Below are 16,788 nucleotides of genomic sequence, written 5' to 3' on the forward strand. Positions count from 1 at the left end.
ATTATTATTTTATTTATTATATTGTAATGGAAACCAGAAGGCCAAGCCCATATTGGGACCCCATTGTATTACAGGGTATCCTGGTTCTTGTCCTAAAGTTTATTTATGATCCAATTTAAGAAAGCCACAGCAAGTAAATGTAACAGACAGTAAGAAGGCAGAGAAGGGAGGGTATCAGCAATAAGAAAGCACATTTACATAGGCTAGTTGTGTGCATAACTTGATGGTTCCAAATCATTCAAGAACAGAAATCAATAGATCATCAGCTGTCCCTACTGGATGCACAACTCCACCATTTATGTGAGAATTGCATACAACGATATCTAGCTGGGGTTGCCGATATTCTCCATACTTACCTGTGCGCTTACGGAATTTAAGATGCTACAGCTTCGTTCACTTGTAATGAAATTTTGGAGAGCATCCAACTTCTTCAGAACGTTGGTTTGCTCTGCTCTTCGTGGATCATTGTGAAATGTAACTGTTCTCTATTGTCCGTGGTATGTGCTAGCGCTGAAAATAATCATTCCTTCTGTTCTGTTGTCTGTCTGTATCACTGTAAGCAGATGAAGTCGTCTGACATTGACCAGGAATTATTCACGGAAAGCTATTGCAAAGTGTGCAGTGCTCAGCTAATATCAGAATCTCAGCGGGTGGCACATTATGAGGTAAGATCTTCTTTGTTACTCAGAGCCTAAATTTGTTAGAATGACGTTTTGCAATGGCTATAATCTATTGCTGGAAACTGCAGAGTTCTTCTGCTATGGTGGAATCGCTTTTTGGGCTATCATTGAATCTTGATACAGAAATGTAGAGACTATTCTTTAAAATTCCCATGCTTAGAGAACAGTAAAACAAGTCCCTGAGCTACATCCACTCAATATATGGCCTGGACTTGATTTTCTAAGTTTTTCTTTGGCACTTAGGAATGTCTGGCAATGCTACCCCAATGTATGGAATACTTGTTGTTCTGCTTGGTCTCATTATGTTAATACCTTGTGGATAAAACTTCTCCTTTATAAGATCATTGAACCTATCCATTATAGAAAGGAAATGCATGAAAAGAAGATATCTTTGCAGCTGATTTCGTAACTGGCCTAGTAGTATTTTAAACAGGACAATGCAATCAAAAACGTAAATGCAGAACGACGCTGTTTAAATTAAAAGTAATTTTATTGCTGGTTATATTGTTCTCTAATTGTTTAAATAATGCCATTGTAACATTCCCTGCTGCATCTCTTCTTGCTGCTGCCTAAACTTGCAAAGTCAGTTCTGCAATTTGAAGACTGTATTGAAAAACTAGGTTTCAAAAAGCAAGTAGTTAGTGAGATCAGGTAAGAGTTCAGCAATTTGAACTCAAGTTTTCATATTAAATGTGCTGTGCTATCCATTGCTGAGAAGAAGTTTCTAATTTTGCAGAGAATAGATTAGTATTTGAATGTATTTAAGCACTTAAGAGGTAGGCAAGCTATAAACAATTAGAAAGGATATATCATTAGAGACATGTTAGAACAGCAATTAACAGCACTGCACATCATCAAAACAAAATTAAATAAATTCCCATTAAACAGGGAGGCAATCGCAGAAGGATATCCCATTGTATAATGCTAGTAAGAGGAAAATAATACAGTACATACCCCGCCTTGACATGGGATACCGGAGCGTACACTCTTTGAGCTGTAGGGAACACGCTGCATGGAGTTCGGGAGGAAAGGTGTAAATGGTTGTAAATGTGAGGCTGGCTTTGTGTCAGTCAGAAATGAATACTGCACTCAGATTGCGGATTTGGCCACTGTGTGGGGCTGTGTTGGGATAAATGGAAGGTGAACGCATTAGCACAAGCGGACAGGCTGTGGAATATTAATCACAATGGGACTTCAGTCACTCTCATATCCACCCTGGCTGTGCTTTTAGTAATCAGTGACAGGGGCGAATCTGAAATGGGACCTGTCTTTCCCAACCTAGAACACTGGCAAGCTCTAGGGGAAGGGAGTTTTTACGGGCAGCTTGAGGGTGGGGCCTCTTTTGTGCATGGGTTTTTAATGACTTGGTGAACATGAAACTCAATGCAAAACTCTGCTGATGCCACCAAGGTTTGCATTGTTGTCAACCAAATGACAATTCTGTTCTCAGGGTTCCTCGGCACAGATTGGTTTGCTCAAACCTCAACTCCGGTTTACGTGAATGTTTTGCCCTGGGTGTACGTTTGCGGGAGAATTTGTCCCACCGTTGGCAGTGGAAACTGACAACAGCCTTGACTGGTGCATTGTAGAGGAGGACATGTTGTCCTTAATAAATAAGGAACTTGTCACAACAGCCTTGCCCTGTATATCCTGCCCTGGCTTCCCTAGAGACTGAAACGGACATCCCCAGCAGCTACTGCCAACTCTAAGGCAGCAACCTTCCAGCTCTTGATAATGCTGCAAGAGGAAGCCAATATTCAGCGCCCAGGAGACGGAGGCACGAGTGCAGAAAATAGGAACTGCTACCTGTGAGCAATGGGGTACGCTAGCAGCCTGGTTTCGTCTGCCCGTGTAATTGCTGGTGCCAGTTGAGTTGTTAATGTTTTGGAAATGGGGAAACCAACCTGGTTTTGTGTTGTGTTTATCTGGAGCGATGTGTCAGGCTAGTTTGTCATACCTGTGCAATCCCAGCAGACACTGCTGACATCCGGCGCAGCAGCTCCATTATGTAACCGGGCCTACCAGGCTCTGCGACGCAATGAGCGCAGGGAGCTGGAAATCTGAAGGGACAAGCCAAACATGCCCACCCACCTCAAGGAATTGGAGTGGCAAAGACCCAGCCCGGAGCTTTCCTTCCGATACAGCGAAGATGTTGAGCTGCTGCGCTGATGGTGCCAGCAGCAGTGTATCGGAGCCGGCACGTTCCCCTCCATCCATCTCGGTATTTGTTCCTCTTCAGCTGGCTCTGAGCAGCTCTTCCAGCAGCTGCAGCAGTGTTTGTTCTCCTGGCAGGCCAGGCCAGGCCCCTACTGTCTTGGTTTCTTTGAGCTCCAGAGTAGAATGTTTCCTTCTGACAAAGCCCCTATAAAACCCAATGCCTCCCAGGTATTTGGGTGCTTTTGAATATGGGAGCAACCATGACTGGTCCACAGACTGTTCTATTCCCTGGATTAACCTACTGCTGAATGCAGAGGGGAGGACATAAGCCCTGTAGTGCAGCTCTTGGTGATACCTCCAGGCTTGAGACACGATATTGTAGAAGAAGCAATGCTTGCACAGATGGCTCTTCCAGGAATGTTGCTACAGGGAACGGAAGCAGCAGGGGGAAGGGGCATAGCTGTGCAATTGATTCATTTTATTTGACTTTTACCTTCTGTTTGTATCTTGCATTTGTCTTTTGTTTAAAAACAAAAAAAAACCCCAACCCACTTACAAATCAATCTCCAGTTCTTGGATTCTGTACGCTGTGAAATGCGGCGCATGTACCCTTTGGCCACGTTGTACCTGCTGTGGTCTCTGCTGCCGTTACAGGAGATTGATTCTTTGAGGCAAAATTTTGGAAAGAATTTTCTGGGACAGATTTTACTTTTTCTCCTACATTTGTAGCTGTTGAACAAACACCATTTATGTCCCAATTTAGAAGAAACTCCAAAAACAGCCTTTGCTCCACGAGCATACTCCCTACAGAGCTGGTATTTGTAAAGAAAACCCCTCTTTTCCTGTGGAAATAGCCGGCCGTTTGTCACTAAAGTCTCATATTTCAGCCCCATAAGAAAGGATTAATTGTGCAAAAACGGGTTATGAGCTTTCCAGGGCTCATCCCTGTCCCCTTTAAGGTACCATATGTGGCACTAGTGAGCCAGATTTTTGTAAGTGCTCAACACCCAGCAGCTCCAATAATGGGAGCTGAGCCCATTTGTAAATCAAGCCCCAATTGTGGAGGCTGAGCACTTCTGAAAATCTGGCTGTCTTGTACTGCAGAGAGTCCAGGGTAGAACTTGCATGTGTTTCTGGGCTTTGGAGATTGGATAGTTTGCTCTCGCTCTAGCTGAATATTTTTCTCTCTGTATTGTAGACTTTTTTTGCAACTCTTGAACTTGCCTATGTGTCAATGTAGCACTGATCTTCGCAGAGTTAACTTGCTTTCTGTGGAGTTTGATTCTTTGGAAAACAGATGCAACTGAGAACTGCCTCTATCCCAGACGTCAATAGGACACCTTCATACATCTCTTTCCCAATATACAATGGATGTGGTTGAATGAAACCTGAGCAAATAATTTGTAGTGAATAATTGATTGGATGAATTTAGCTTCTTTTTTCTGTTCTGAGATGGAGTGAGCCGTGTGTGACTTACCCAGATAGATTAGTAATCCAGAATGATTGAACACATCATTTCTGTGAATAATTCTGAGTTTCTGATAGTTGAGCTGGGATGGTTAGTTTTAACTGGACACTGGAGTCACAAGGTGTTTGTTCTCTGGCTAGATGAACAAATCCGGTTTCCAGTGAGAATCTTTGCCCTTTACAAGTTCAAAATTTGCTTTCCATGAATATTCTCTAATATGTATGTTTGTTCAGCAGCTAACACAATGGAGCCCTTTCCTGGCTGAACCCTCTAGATGCTGCTGCAAAATAAATGATAATTACATGTAAAGTTCACGGTCTCCTACAACCAATAAATAAAGCTGGTCAAATATTGTTTGGTCAAAACTGAAACTTTTCACAGAAAAATGTCAATTCAGACCAAAAAAAATTCCTACAGGAAACGTTGAAACTAAAATTTGTTTCATTTCAACTGCAAATGATGCTTTGTTTTTGATTTTTAAAAATCAGAAATAAAATGACATTTTGATATGATGTCTTTCTAAAGCATTATTCAAAATAAAATGGAAATGATGATAGTTTCATTTTGAATTGTCCATTTGAAACAAATGTTCATTTCAAATTTGATCTGAAACTTCCTGCAGAAAAAATGAGAGTTTTTTTTTTCCAGCTGATTTCAATTTCTATGATGATCTCCCTTCCATCCCCCCAAAAAACTTCTCCCGGGGGGAAAAAAACCCTATTTTTCTAACCAGTTCTAGAAATAAATTTGTTCACTAAAATGTTCAGAGAAAACACACACGGGGGTTTCTTAGATTATAATCAATTTGGGTAGGGGATCAAATCTTCCCCTAGCCCTGATTCTCACTGGGCTCTTTTGGGTCTGACTGCAGCAGAAATGAACAGAAACAGCAGGGGTCTGAACGCCGCTATTGCGCACTCAAATGGTCAACAGAGGGAATATTTGCAGGATTTTCCGAGGCGTGCACCAAGCTCAGTTTCTCAGTGGAAATACCCAGGAAGGGCCTTAAATGGACACAGCACTGAATTTTCTGTGCCCAAACTAAATTTCATTTGTCTGTCTTTGTGTCAGGACTTATAGGATCAGGGTCCCTGCACAATCATGAGACAAGGTTGTTTATAACCATATGCACTTCTCTGCAGGGGATGATAATGTCTAGGCCTGGATGCCAACATGCAGAAAAGAGATTTGGACCAAAGCTACATCTGGCTCCTTGGAGAGCTATGCAGGGCTATATTCGCAAAAAGAACAGGAGGACTTGTGGCACCTTCGAGACTAACCAATTTATTTGAGCATAAGCTTTCGTGAGCTACAGCTCACTTCATCGGATGCATGATGCATCATCCGATGAAGTGAGCTGTAGCTCACAAAAGCTTATGCTCAAATAAATTGGTTAGTCTCTAAGGTGCCACAAGTCCTCCTTTTCTTTATGTAGGGCTAGTGGCATCCTGCAGTCTCCTCTAGCTCTGTAATAGGATTAGGGACCCTGAAGGGCCTTGGGCTGTCCTGAAGCACTGGCACATAGAGTGGTCTCGTGCTGCTCTGTCCTTTTTTTCTTGAGGCCGTGTGGATCAGCTGCCGTTGCAATGCAGTGTGGGTGTGGCTGCAGCGGCCAAAGGTGGTGGTTTGTTTTGGAAGACCGGGTGATTGCAGGGGAAGGTAGAACAGACTGGGGCAGGCTGCATTTTACAGCTGGCTTCCATTGCTGTTATGTAATGTTCAAATAAAAATAATCCAATTGTTCATTTCACAAGCTGCCTGTGCCTTAATAATCACAACCACACACTCACCACTTGGAAGCATGGCAGGATGACTTCACAGCTCCTGATATTTGGGGGCTTGATCCTTCTCCAATTTAAATCAATGGGATGACAGCCATTGTCTTCAATAGTGCAAGATCAGGTTCTGGGCATGTAATTCTGCATATATCACACCCCCAAGATATATCCACACATCTGATGGTTTGGCTTATAGCCACAAACACATTACAATTTATTCTGAGTGGCCTCTTCCATGCAAAGATATAGATTATATGTGGGGAGAGAGAGAGAAACCTTGAAACTACCACTGTATGATCTCTCCTTGAGCACTGATTTTAGTGCAGTGGGAATAGTCTGCACCTCTAGGCCATGGAGTGAAATCTCAGCTCCACTCTGCATATAAAATTAGACATTTCTGTGTGAGAAAGTGGGGGAGAGAGGAAAGGCATATAAAATGAGGAGGTTTTAATCTTGCCAAACAGGAATAGTCAGTTTCACTTAAGTTTCTCTTCTCCATCTCTGAGCCATCAGTAATAACCCCTTTATTTCTTGCTTTCCTTTGCACTATTTTGCCAGGGAATAAAAAAAAAAACACACAATTCGTTGATGGTTCTGCAGATACTAAGCAATCTTATTCCCAAGGGCAAGAGTAGCAGGAAAAATGACAAAAGAATCTGAATGTTTGCAGCGTATCTTCACTTGCAACTAGACATGCAGCAAACACTGCGCTCATTTTGTCTTTGTAACAACTCTCTCCATTCCCCTCCTCTGCTCTCTCTTCTATATACAGCTACTGTACCTCAGCTCTCATCTGCATTAAAATCCACAAATACTTCCCCCTGTACTGTGCCCTTTCTCTAACACTGCTTTTAGTCCAGGATGCAGCTTATGAGTGCACTGATGTGTGTAGCTGGACTTGGGGTATTTGCTTGCAATGAAGCTGCATCTATCCAAATGCAGAAAATACACTAGCAAGGTCCATTCACATTGTGGCATTGAGCTGCACAGGATGTTGCTTTAGAGGTGTCGGTTAGCTTACAAGTGGAGACAGGTTTCGGAGGAGCAACCGTGTTAGTCTGTATCCACAAAAAGAACAGGAGGACTTGTGGCACCTTAGAGACTAACCAGTTTATTTGAGCATAAGCTTTCATGAGCTGCAGCTCGCTTCTTGAATGCATCCGATGAAGTGAGCTGTAGCTCATGAAAGCTTATGCTCAAATAAATTGGTTAGTCTCTAAGGTGCCACTCGTACTCCTGTTCTTGAAGTTCTTGAAGAGGAGCACTTACACGAGAGGAAAGTGATCAGGAACAGTCAGCATGGATTCACCAAGGGAAGGTCATGCCTGACTAATCTAATCGCCTTCTATGATGAGATTACTGGTTCTGTGGATGAGGGGAAAGCAGTGGATGTATTGTTTCTTGACTTTAGCAAAGCTTTTGACACGGTCTCCCACAGTATTCTTGTCAGCAAGTTAAAGAAGTATGGGCTGGATGAATGCACTATAAGGTGGGTAGAAAGTTGGCTAGATTGTTGGGCTCAACGGGTAGTGATCAATGGCTCCATGTCTAGATGGCAGCCGGTATCAAGTGGAGTGTCCCAAGGGTCGGTCCTGGGGCCGGTTTTGTTCAATATCTTCATAAATGATCTGGAGGATGGTGTGGATTGCACTCTCAGCAAATTTGCGGATGATACTAAACTAGGAGGAGTGGTAGATATGGTGGCAGGTAGGGATAGGATACAGAGGGACCTAGACAAATTAGAGGATTGGGCCAAAAGAAATCTGATGAGGTTCAACAAGGACAAGTGCAGGGTCCTGCACTTAGGACAGAAGAATCCAATGCACCGCTACAGACTAGGGACCGAATGGCTAGGCAGCAGTTCTGCAGAGAAGGACCTAGGGGTGACAGTGGACGAGAAGCTGGATATGAGTCAACAGTGTGCCCTTGTTGCCAAGAAGGCCAATGGCATTTTGGGATGTATAAGTGGGGGCATAGCCAGCAGATTGAGGGACGTAATCATTCCCCTCTATTCGACATTGGTGAGGCCTCATCTGGAGTACTGTGTCCAGTTTTGGGCCCCATACTACAAGAAGGATGTGGAAAAATTGGAGAGAGTCCAGCGAAGGGCAACAAAAATGTTTAGGGGTCTGGAACACATTACTTATGAGGAGAGGCTGAGGGAACTGGGATTGTTTAGTCTGCAGAAGAGAAGAATGAGGGGGGATTTGATAGCTGCTTTCAACTACCTGAGAGGTGGTTCCAGAGAGGATGGTTCTAGACTATTCTCAGTGTTAGAAGATGACAGGACAAGGAGTAATGGTCTTAAGTTGCAGTGGGGGAGGTTTAAGTTGGATATTAGGAAAAACTTTTTCACTAGGAGGATGGTGAAACACTGGAATGCGTTACCTAGGGAGGTGGTAGAATCTCCTTCCTTAGAAGTTTTTAAGGTCAGGCTTGACAAAGCCCTGGCTGGGATGATTTTATTGGGGATTGTTCCTGCTTTGAGCAGGGGGTTGGACTAGATGACCTCCTGAGGTCCCTTCCAACCCTGATATTCTATGATAAGTATGTGATGTGTGATTTGAATACCACTTACCAAAACTGAGGAAGACCAAGCATTTGAATCACAACTAGAATTGTAACCCCAAGATGAGAGTTTTAGGGGCACTTGTATGAACTGTTTCCATTACAATAATTTATCAGAGAAATCTGTTCTCTTCTATTTTCTGTTATTGTTACCGTTTATGCCACTGCAATGAAGTATCCAAATCTGGATGCCTGATAAATTCACTGCTAGGTAACAACATGTTGCACTGCTTTGATTTGACATTCTGCGTTGCGGCTGGCTCACCTGTTTTTTCTCCCTGTGGGAGAATAAAGGAAGAAACTGGATGAGCAGATGAAGAAACACTGAATAGGACAAAGTAGTCCAGTGCACGTCAGATGTTTCAGGCTGTCTGCAGCATGTGGTGACAAAGGAGCCCATGCACATGGGGAAAATAGAAAGCAAAATTCCTGGAGAAAGGGGGTGCGAGTAAAAAGGATATAAACCTCATGTTCACTAAAATCATTATGCACGTGGGATGTAATCTGGGTTGGTTTTGGATAAAACCAGTCCGGCTCACAGACATGCATGGGGTTCAGCCCCTCCTCCTCAAACAATGAGGAGTCCTTGTGGCACCTTAAAGACTAACAAATTTATTTGGGCATAAGCTTTTGTGGGCTAAAACCCACTTCATCAGACGCATGGAGTGGAAAATACAGTAGGCAGGCAGGTGTGTGTGTGTGTGTGTGTGTGTGTACACAGAGAGAGAGAGAGAGCGAGAGAGAGAGAGTACATGAAAAGATGGGAGTTGCCTTACCAAGTGTGGGGTCAGTGCTAATGAGACAATTCAGTTAAAGTGGAAGCGGGCTATTCTCAACAGTAGAATACCAAGGGAGGAAAAATCACTTTTGTAGTAGTAATGAGGCCAATGTCATCAGGGTGGCCCATTTCAAACAGTTGACAAGAAGGTGTGAATATCAGTAGGGGGAAATTAGTTTTTGTAGTGACCCATCCACTCCCAGTCTTTATTCAGGCCTAATTTGAGGGTGTCCAGTTTGCAAATTAATTCCAATTCTGCAGTTTCTCGCTGGAGTCTGTTTGTTTTTGAAGTTTTTTGTTGTTGTTGAAGAATTGCCACTTTTAAGTCTGTTATTGAGTGTCCAGGGAGATTGAAGTGTTCTCTGACTGGTTTTTGAATGTTATGATTCTTGATGTCTGATTTGTGTCCATTTATTCTTTTGCGTAGAGACTGTCTGGTTTGGCCAATGTACATGGCAGAGGGGCATTGCTGGCACATGATGGCATATATCATGTTGGATATATATTGAATATATCCGTCAGGAACAGTATTCCCGATAATGTCACGGCAAACCTGGTGGCTGAACTTTGTGACTTTGTCCTCACTCACAACTATTTCAGATTTGGGGACAATTTATACCTTCAAGTCAGTGGGACTGCTATGGGTACCCACATGGCCCCACAGTATGCCAACATTTTTATGGCTGACTTAGAACAACAACACCTCAGCTCTCGTCCCCTAACGCCCCTACTCTACTTGTGCTACATTGATGACTCTTCTTCATCTGGACACAGGGAAGGAGGCCCTAGAGGAATTCCACCAGGATTTCAACAAGTTCCACCGCACCTTCAACTCAGCCTGCACCAGTCCACACAAGAGGTCCACTTCCTGGACACTACAGTGCAAATAAGCGATGGTCACATAAACATCACCCTATGCCGGAAACCTGCTGACCACTATACTTACTTACATGCCTCCAGCTTTCATCCAGAACCCATCACACGATCCATTGTCTACAGCCAAGCTCTACGATATAACCACATTTGCTCCAATCCCTCAGACAGAGACAAACACCTACAGGATGCCGCTCTGCCATGTACATTGGCTAAACTGGACAGTCTCTACGCAAAAGAATAAATGGACACAAATCAGACATCAAGAATTATAACTTTCGAAAACCAGTCGGAGAACACCTCAATCTCCCTGGACACTCAGTAACAGACTTAAAAGTGGCAATTCTTCAACAAAAAAACTACAAAAACAGACTCAAATGAAAAACTGCAGAACTGGAATTAATTTGCAAACTGGACACCCTCAAATTAGGCCTGAACAAAGACTGGGAATGGATGGGTCACTACAAAAACTAATTTCCTCCTGCTGATATTCACACCTTCTTGTCAAATGTTTGAAATGGGCCACCCTGATGACATTGGCCTCATTACCACTACAAAAGTGATTTTTCCTCCCTTGGTATTCTACTATTGAGAATAGCCAGCTTCCACTTTAACTGAATTGTCTCATTAGCACTGACCCCCTCACTTGGTAAGGCAACTCCAATCTTTTCATGTACTGTGTGTGTGTGTGTGTGTATTATATTTTTTTTATATATATAACACACACACACACACACACCCCCCTGCCTACTGTATTTTCCACTCCATGCATCTGATGAAGTGGGTTTTAGCCCATGAAAGCTTATGCCCAAATAAATTTTGTTTGTTAGTCTCTAAGGTGCCTCAAGGACTCCTCGTTGTTTTTGCTGATGCAGACTAACATGACTACCACTCTGAAACCTGTCATCCTTCTAACTAATTCTAGGGATTAGGATTTTCTTGCACCTTCCTCTGAAGCATTGGGTGTTGGACAATATTGGAGATAGGACACTGGGCTAGAGGGGCCATGGATCTGCTCCTGTGTTCCTAACTCTGATGTGAAGTGCAAGTGCTGAGCACCCACCCAGTGCAGAGCTCCTACTCTGTCTGGCATTTAGGTAATGGAATGTCAGAGAGATTTGGAAAGTCTTTTAAGACGCAGTGGGTTTTCAATGGCATGTTCTAAGGGCACCTTTTTTCACTGGGCATGTTTCTCGGCTGGACGTAAAGCCAAGTGACTTCTAAAGGCAAGTGACCTTTTCATCCAGCTCTCACTGCATTGAATGCTCAGTGTCCTTCAAACACAATTTGAAATGGTGGGATTGATTTATTTTTATATAAATATAAAATCTGTGGGTGGGGGGGAAAATGCATAAGTCGGTGGCCTGAGTAGGTAACCCTGAGCACAGTGCCCTTTGCAAGACCTGGCTCTGCCCCGCGGAGAGCCTGGGGATTCAGATTAGAAGAACTGTGCTACGTGAACAATGTGCTAAATTGTATTCCCTAGGCTTTTGTCAACAAAGCTTCGCTATTAAAATGCCTTTCTCCCTTCAAAGGTGCAATTGCTTTTTCCTCTGTGCCAGAAAGCGATTTGCAGGGAAATCCTTGTGAAACTCGCCTGTAAATGAAGCCCATTGCAGTTATGGGGTCACTTGATTCTCTGGTTAATGCACACAGAGGTCACTGCAATGTATCTAGTGAGGGGTGAATACAAAACATACACCACCCTGGAGGGGAGAGGTTTTTACCATGAGCCTGGAGAATGATGCTGGAAGGATGTGGGGATAGCAGTTGGAGATGGGTGTTTTTAGCTGAGCTCCCTGAACATATGTGGCACCGGGATCCAGGTGAAACCTCTGCATGCAGAGTAGTCATGGCCCACCCATGGAGAGATACTGTGGGGATGAGGGGCATGTAAGTACCTAGATTTATGCATTGTTCAGCTGAACATGGCTACCAGGGCTTGGAGGAAGCAAGAAGTGACTCAAAGCTGATGCAAGGGTCAGAAAAGCTGTTTGTTTGTGTGTATCCCCCCCCCCCCCCCGCCGCCTTTGTGTGCTTCTGCTGCTCAGCTGTGCTACTTACATGACAAACTTGACAAGCAGCATCCCTGTTGTATGTTTGTAGAGGACATGACATCACAGGGCCCTGGCCTCTAGGTGCTACAGCAAGACAAACAGTAGTAATAATCCTGGATGAAGTCTCCTTGTGTGCTCCTGAGTCAGACCCATCTCAAAGCTAGAGGAACTGGAAATCTCAGAGAAACTCTTCTCATGTGATTTCCAGACCAAAGAGTTTGGGATAAATGCAGATGAACACTGGCTTACCTGAATGAATCTCTTGGAGTCTTCTCCTCCAATGACAGGTTTCAGAGTAACAGCCGTGTTAGTCTGTATTCGCAAAAAGAACAGGAGGACTTGTGGCACCTTAGAGACTAACCAATATATTTGAGCATAAGCTTTCATGAGCTACAGCTCACTTCATCGGATGCGTACTGTGGAAAGTGTAGAAGATCTTTTATATACACAAAGCATGAAAAAATACCTCCCCCCCACCCCACTCTCCTGCTGGCAATAGCTTATCTAAAGTGATCACTCTCCTTACAATGTGTATGATAATCAAGGTGGGCCATTTCCAGCACAAATCCAGGGTTTAACAAGAACTTCGGGGCGGGGGGGGAGGTGGGTTAGGAAAAAACAAGGGGAAATAGGTTACCTTGCATAATGACTTAGCCACTCCCAGTCTCTATTTAAGCCTCAGTTAATTGTATACAATTTGCAAATGAATTCTAATTCAACAGTTTCTCGCTGGAGTCTGGATTTGAAGTTTTTTTGTTGTAATATAGCAACTTTCATGTCTGTAATCGCGTGACCAGAGAGATTGAAGTGTTCTCCGACTGGTTTATGAATGTTATAATTCTTGACATCTGATTTGTGTCCATTTATTCTTTTACGTAGAGACTGTCCAGTTTGACCAATGTACATGGCAGAGGGGCATTGCTGGCACATGATGCATATATCACATTGGTGGATGTGCAGGTGAACGAGCTTCTGATAGTGTGGCTGATGTTATTAGGCCCTGTGATGGTGTCCCCTGAATAGATATGTGGGCACAGTTGGCAACGGGCTTTGTTGCAAGGACAGGTTCCCGGGTTAGTGGTTCTGTTGTGTGGTATGTGGTTGCTGGTGAGTATTTGCTTCAGGTTGGGGGGCTGTCTGTAGGCAAGGACTGGCCTGTCTTCCAGGATTTGTGAGAGTGTTGAGTCATCCTTCAGGATAGGTTGTAGATCCTTAATAATGCGTTGGAGGGGTTTTAGTTGGGGCTGAAGGTTACGGTTAGTGGCGTTCTGTTATTTCCTTTGTTAGGCCTGTCCTGTAGTAGGAGACTTCTGGGAACTCTTCTGGCTCTATCAATCTGTTTCTTCACTTCCGCAGGTGGGTATTGTAGTTGTAAGAATGCTTGATAGACATCTTGTAGGTGTTTGTCTCTGTCTGAGGGGTTGGAGCAAATGCGGTTGTATCGTAGAGCTTGGCTGTAGACAATGGATCGTGTGGTGTGGTCAGGATGAAAGCTGGAGGCATGTAGGTAGGCATAGCGGTCAGTAGGTTTCCGGTATAGGGTGGTGTTTATGTGACCATCGTTTATTAGCACTGTAGTGTCCAGGAAGTGGATCTCTTGTGTGGACTGGACCAGGCTGAGGTTGATGGTGGGATGGAAATTGTTGAAATCATGGTGGAATTCCTCAAGGGCTTCTTTTCCATGGGTCCAGATGATGAAGATGTCATCAATATAGCGCAAGTAGAGTAGGGGCGTTAGGGGACGAAAGCTGAGGAAGCGTTGTTCTAAGTCAGCCATAAAAATGTTGGCATACTGTGGGGCCATGCGGGTACCCATAGCAGTGCCGCTGATCTGAAGGTATACATTGTCCCCAAATGTAAAATAGTTATGGGTAAGGACAAAGTCCAGCCACCGGGTTAGCCGTGACATTATCGGGGATAGTGTTCTTGACGGCTTGTAGTCCATCTTTGTGTGGAATGTTGGTGTAGAGGGCTTCTACATCCATAGTGGCCAGGATGGTGTTTTCAGGAAGATCACCGATGGATTGTAGTTTCCTCAGGAAGTCAGTGGTGTCTCGAAGGTAGCTGGGAGTGCTGGTAGCGTAGGGCCTGAGGAGGGAGTCTACATAGCCAGACAATCCTGCTGTCAGGGTGCCAATGCCTGAGATGATGGGGCGCCCAGGATTTCCAGGTTTATGGATCTTGGGTAGTAGATAGAATATCCCAGGTCGGGGTTCCAGGGGTGTGTCTGTGCGGATTTGATCTTGTGCTTTTTCAGGGAGTTTCTTGAGTAAATGCTGTAGTTTCTTTCGGTAACTCTCAGTGGGATCAGAGGGTAATGGCTTGTAGAAAGTGGTGTTGGAGAGTTGCCAAGCAGCCTCTTGTTCACATTCCGACCTATTCATGATGACAACAGCACCTCCTTTGTCAGCCTTTTTGATTATGATGTCAGAGTTGTTTCTGAGGCTGTGGGTGGCATTGTGTTCTGCACAGCTGAGGTTATGGGGCAAGTGATGCTGCTTTTCCACAATTTCAGCCCGTGCACGTCGGCGGAAGCACTCTATGTAGAAGTCCAGTCTGCTGTCTCAACCTTCAGGAGGAGTCCACCTAGAATCCTTCTTTTTGTAGTATTGGTAGGGAGGTCTCTGTGGATTAGTATGTTGTTCAGAGGTGTGTTGGAAATATTCCTTGAGTCGGAGACGTCGAAAATAGGATTCTAAATCACCACAGAACTGTATCATGTTCGTTGGGGTGGAGGGGCAGAAGGAGAGGCCCCGAGATAGGACAGCTGCGTCTGCTGGGCTGAGAGTATAGTTGGATAGGTTAACAATATTGCTGGGTGGGTTGAGGGAGCCATTGCTGTGGCCCCTTGTGGTATGTAGTAGTTTAGAAAGTTTAGTGTCCTTTTTCTTTTGTAGAGAAGCAAAGCGTGTGTTGTAAATGGCTCCAATGTCATTTAAATCCGTATTTAGAGCAGGTGCTCTCTCTCTGGTTCTATGTCTCACCTTCCCTCTGAGTAATGAGCCCATTTGCTCTTCGATAGCTGCTAGCTCTCACAGCTCCCATCTGTAATGCAGCTCTTCCTTACAGCTGTCTCCATGCAGAGAGCTGCAGCAGTTCCTTTGGGGGATTTACACTGTAAATTAAATATCGGCTTTCTCAGGAAGTCCTGGTGAGTGAAGCACTTGCAGCCATTGAAAATAAATGCGAATGTCTTTCTAAGTTTCTCCTTGAAAATCCTGCAGTAAAATTAAAATTATTATTATCCAGGTTTCGCCTTGAGCTGCATATTCATTACCGCATGTGCTTCGGAAGCGGCTAGAACGCTTTCCTTCAGTGTAGACTTCAGGTGCTTGAAGAATAGTTTATTGTTTTGATCTAAACTAAAGAGAGATGTTGGGTTTTTAAGAGAAGCTCAGGAAGGTGCAGTTGGAATGTGGTGGTGTTGGCTCCCCTCATAAACAAGGCAATGAATAACTGAAATGTGGGGAATAGCAGAGACAAGTGGATTAAAATTCTGATGTTGAGAAAACTAAGGGAAAGAAAGGAAGTACCATGTCCTTTGGCTTGGTCTCTAGGAACGGAGGGCTCTTTGGAATCTCTTGCCTTGTCAGAGACAAGTGATTCTCGTGAACAGTATTGACAGCCTCATCCATATTCTTTTTCCGTGGATAGATTGGATGCTTCTGATGTTATCTGCTGTCGCTCAGGCTGTCCAGGTGTAGGGAATTTTGTGCCAAATGTCGCCTGTCTGAAGGAATAATAGGCAGTGTTTACTGTCAGTACAGTAAAAGATCACAATGTGTTTGCCCAGAAAAGCAATCCAGTATCTGAAATATTAATGTGGAGGAAGAGCACACATGCCATTCAATAAATGCTGGAGCCAAAGGTGCTAGGATAGTCTTTGAGCATCAGAAGAGAGCTCCTATATGTGTTGCTACAGGCTAGAATGTATACCTGCAAAATCTTTTTTCTCCCTCCTGCTGCCTGTTCCTTGACTTCCAATCCATAGCAGGGAAGTCATCCATGAAATGCCCTGTGCTTCTGATTTTCTCCATGGGTTAATTTTCCGTTGACATATCATCGAGCGTCTGTCCTCAAAGGTTTCAGAGTAACAGCTGTGTTAGTCTGTATTCGCAAAAAGAAAAGGAGGACTTGTGGCACCTTAGAGACTAACCAATTTATTTGAGCATAAGCTTTCGTGAGCTTCAGCTCACTTCATTCAGCTGTAGCTCACGAAAGCTTATGCTCAAATAAATTGGTTAGTCTCTAAGGTGCCACAAGTACTCCTTTTCTTTTTGTCCCCAAAGCAGTCTTTCACGGGCGGATGAAGTTTTTGCTACGCTAGGCATGCTTCTTGCTAAAGGCTCCAAATGGGTCTTTAGCTTCCATTCCTAGGGAGCGAATATGTGGCAACACAGCAGAGATTTGGAAAATTTTATGGCAATAA

At 44.0% G+C, this 16,788-nt stretch overlaps 1 protein-coding gene across 1 annotated transcript in view; it reads left to right on the forward strand.

Moving 5' to 3' along the window:
* Nucleotides 1–563: 563 nt before the first annotated feature.
* The window catches only part of ZMAT4 (zinc finger matrin-type 4), a 125,406-nt gene continuing 109,181 nt past the window's right edge, over nt 564–16,788 (forward strand). Inside the window, exon 1 of the mRNA XM_077805897.1 lies at nt 564–665. Within this exon, the coding sequence (XP_077662023.1) occupies nt 564–665 (102 nt within the window). The remainder of the gene's footprint in view (nt 666–16,788) is intronic.

Source organism: Eretmochelys imbricata, chromosome 26, assembly GCF_965152235.1.
Source record: "Eretmochelys imbricata isolate rEreImb1 chromosome 26, rEreImb1.hap1, whole genome shotgun sequence".
NCBI classification, from domain to species: domain Eukaryota; kingdom Metazoa; phylum Chordata; order Testudines; family Cheloniidae; genus Eretmochelys; species Eretmochelys imbricata.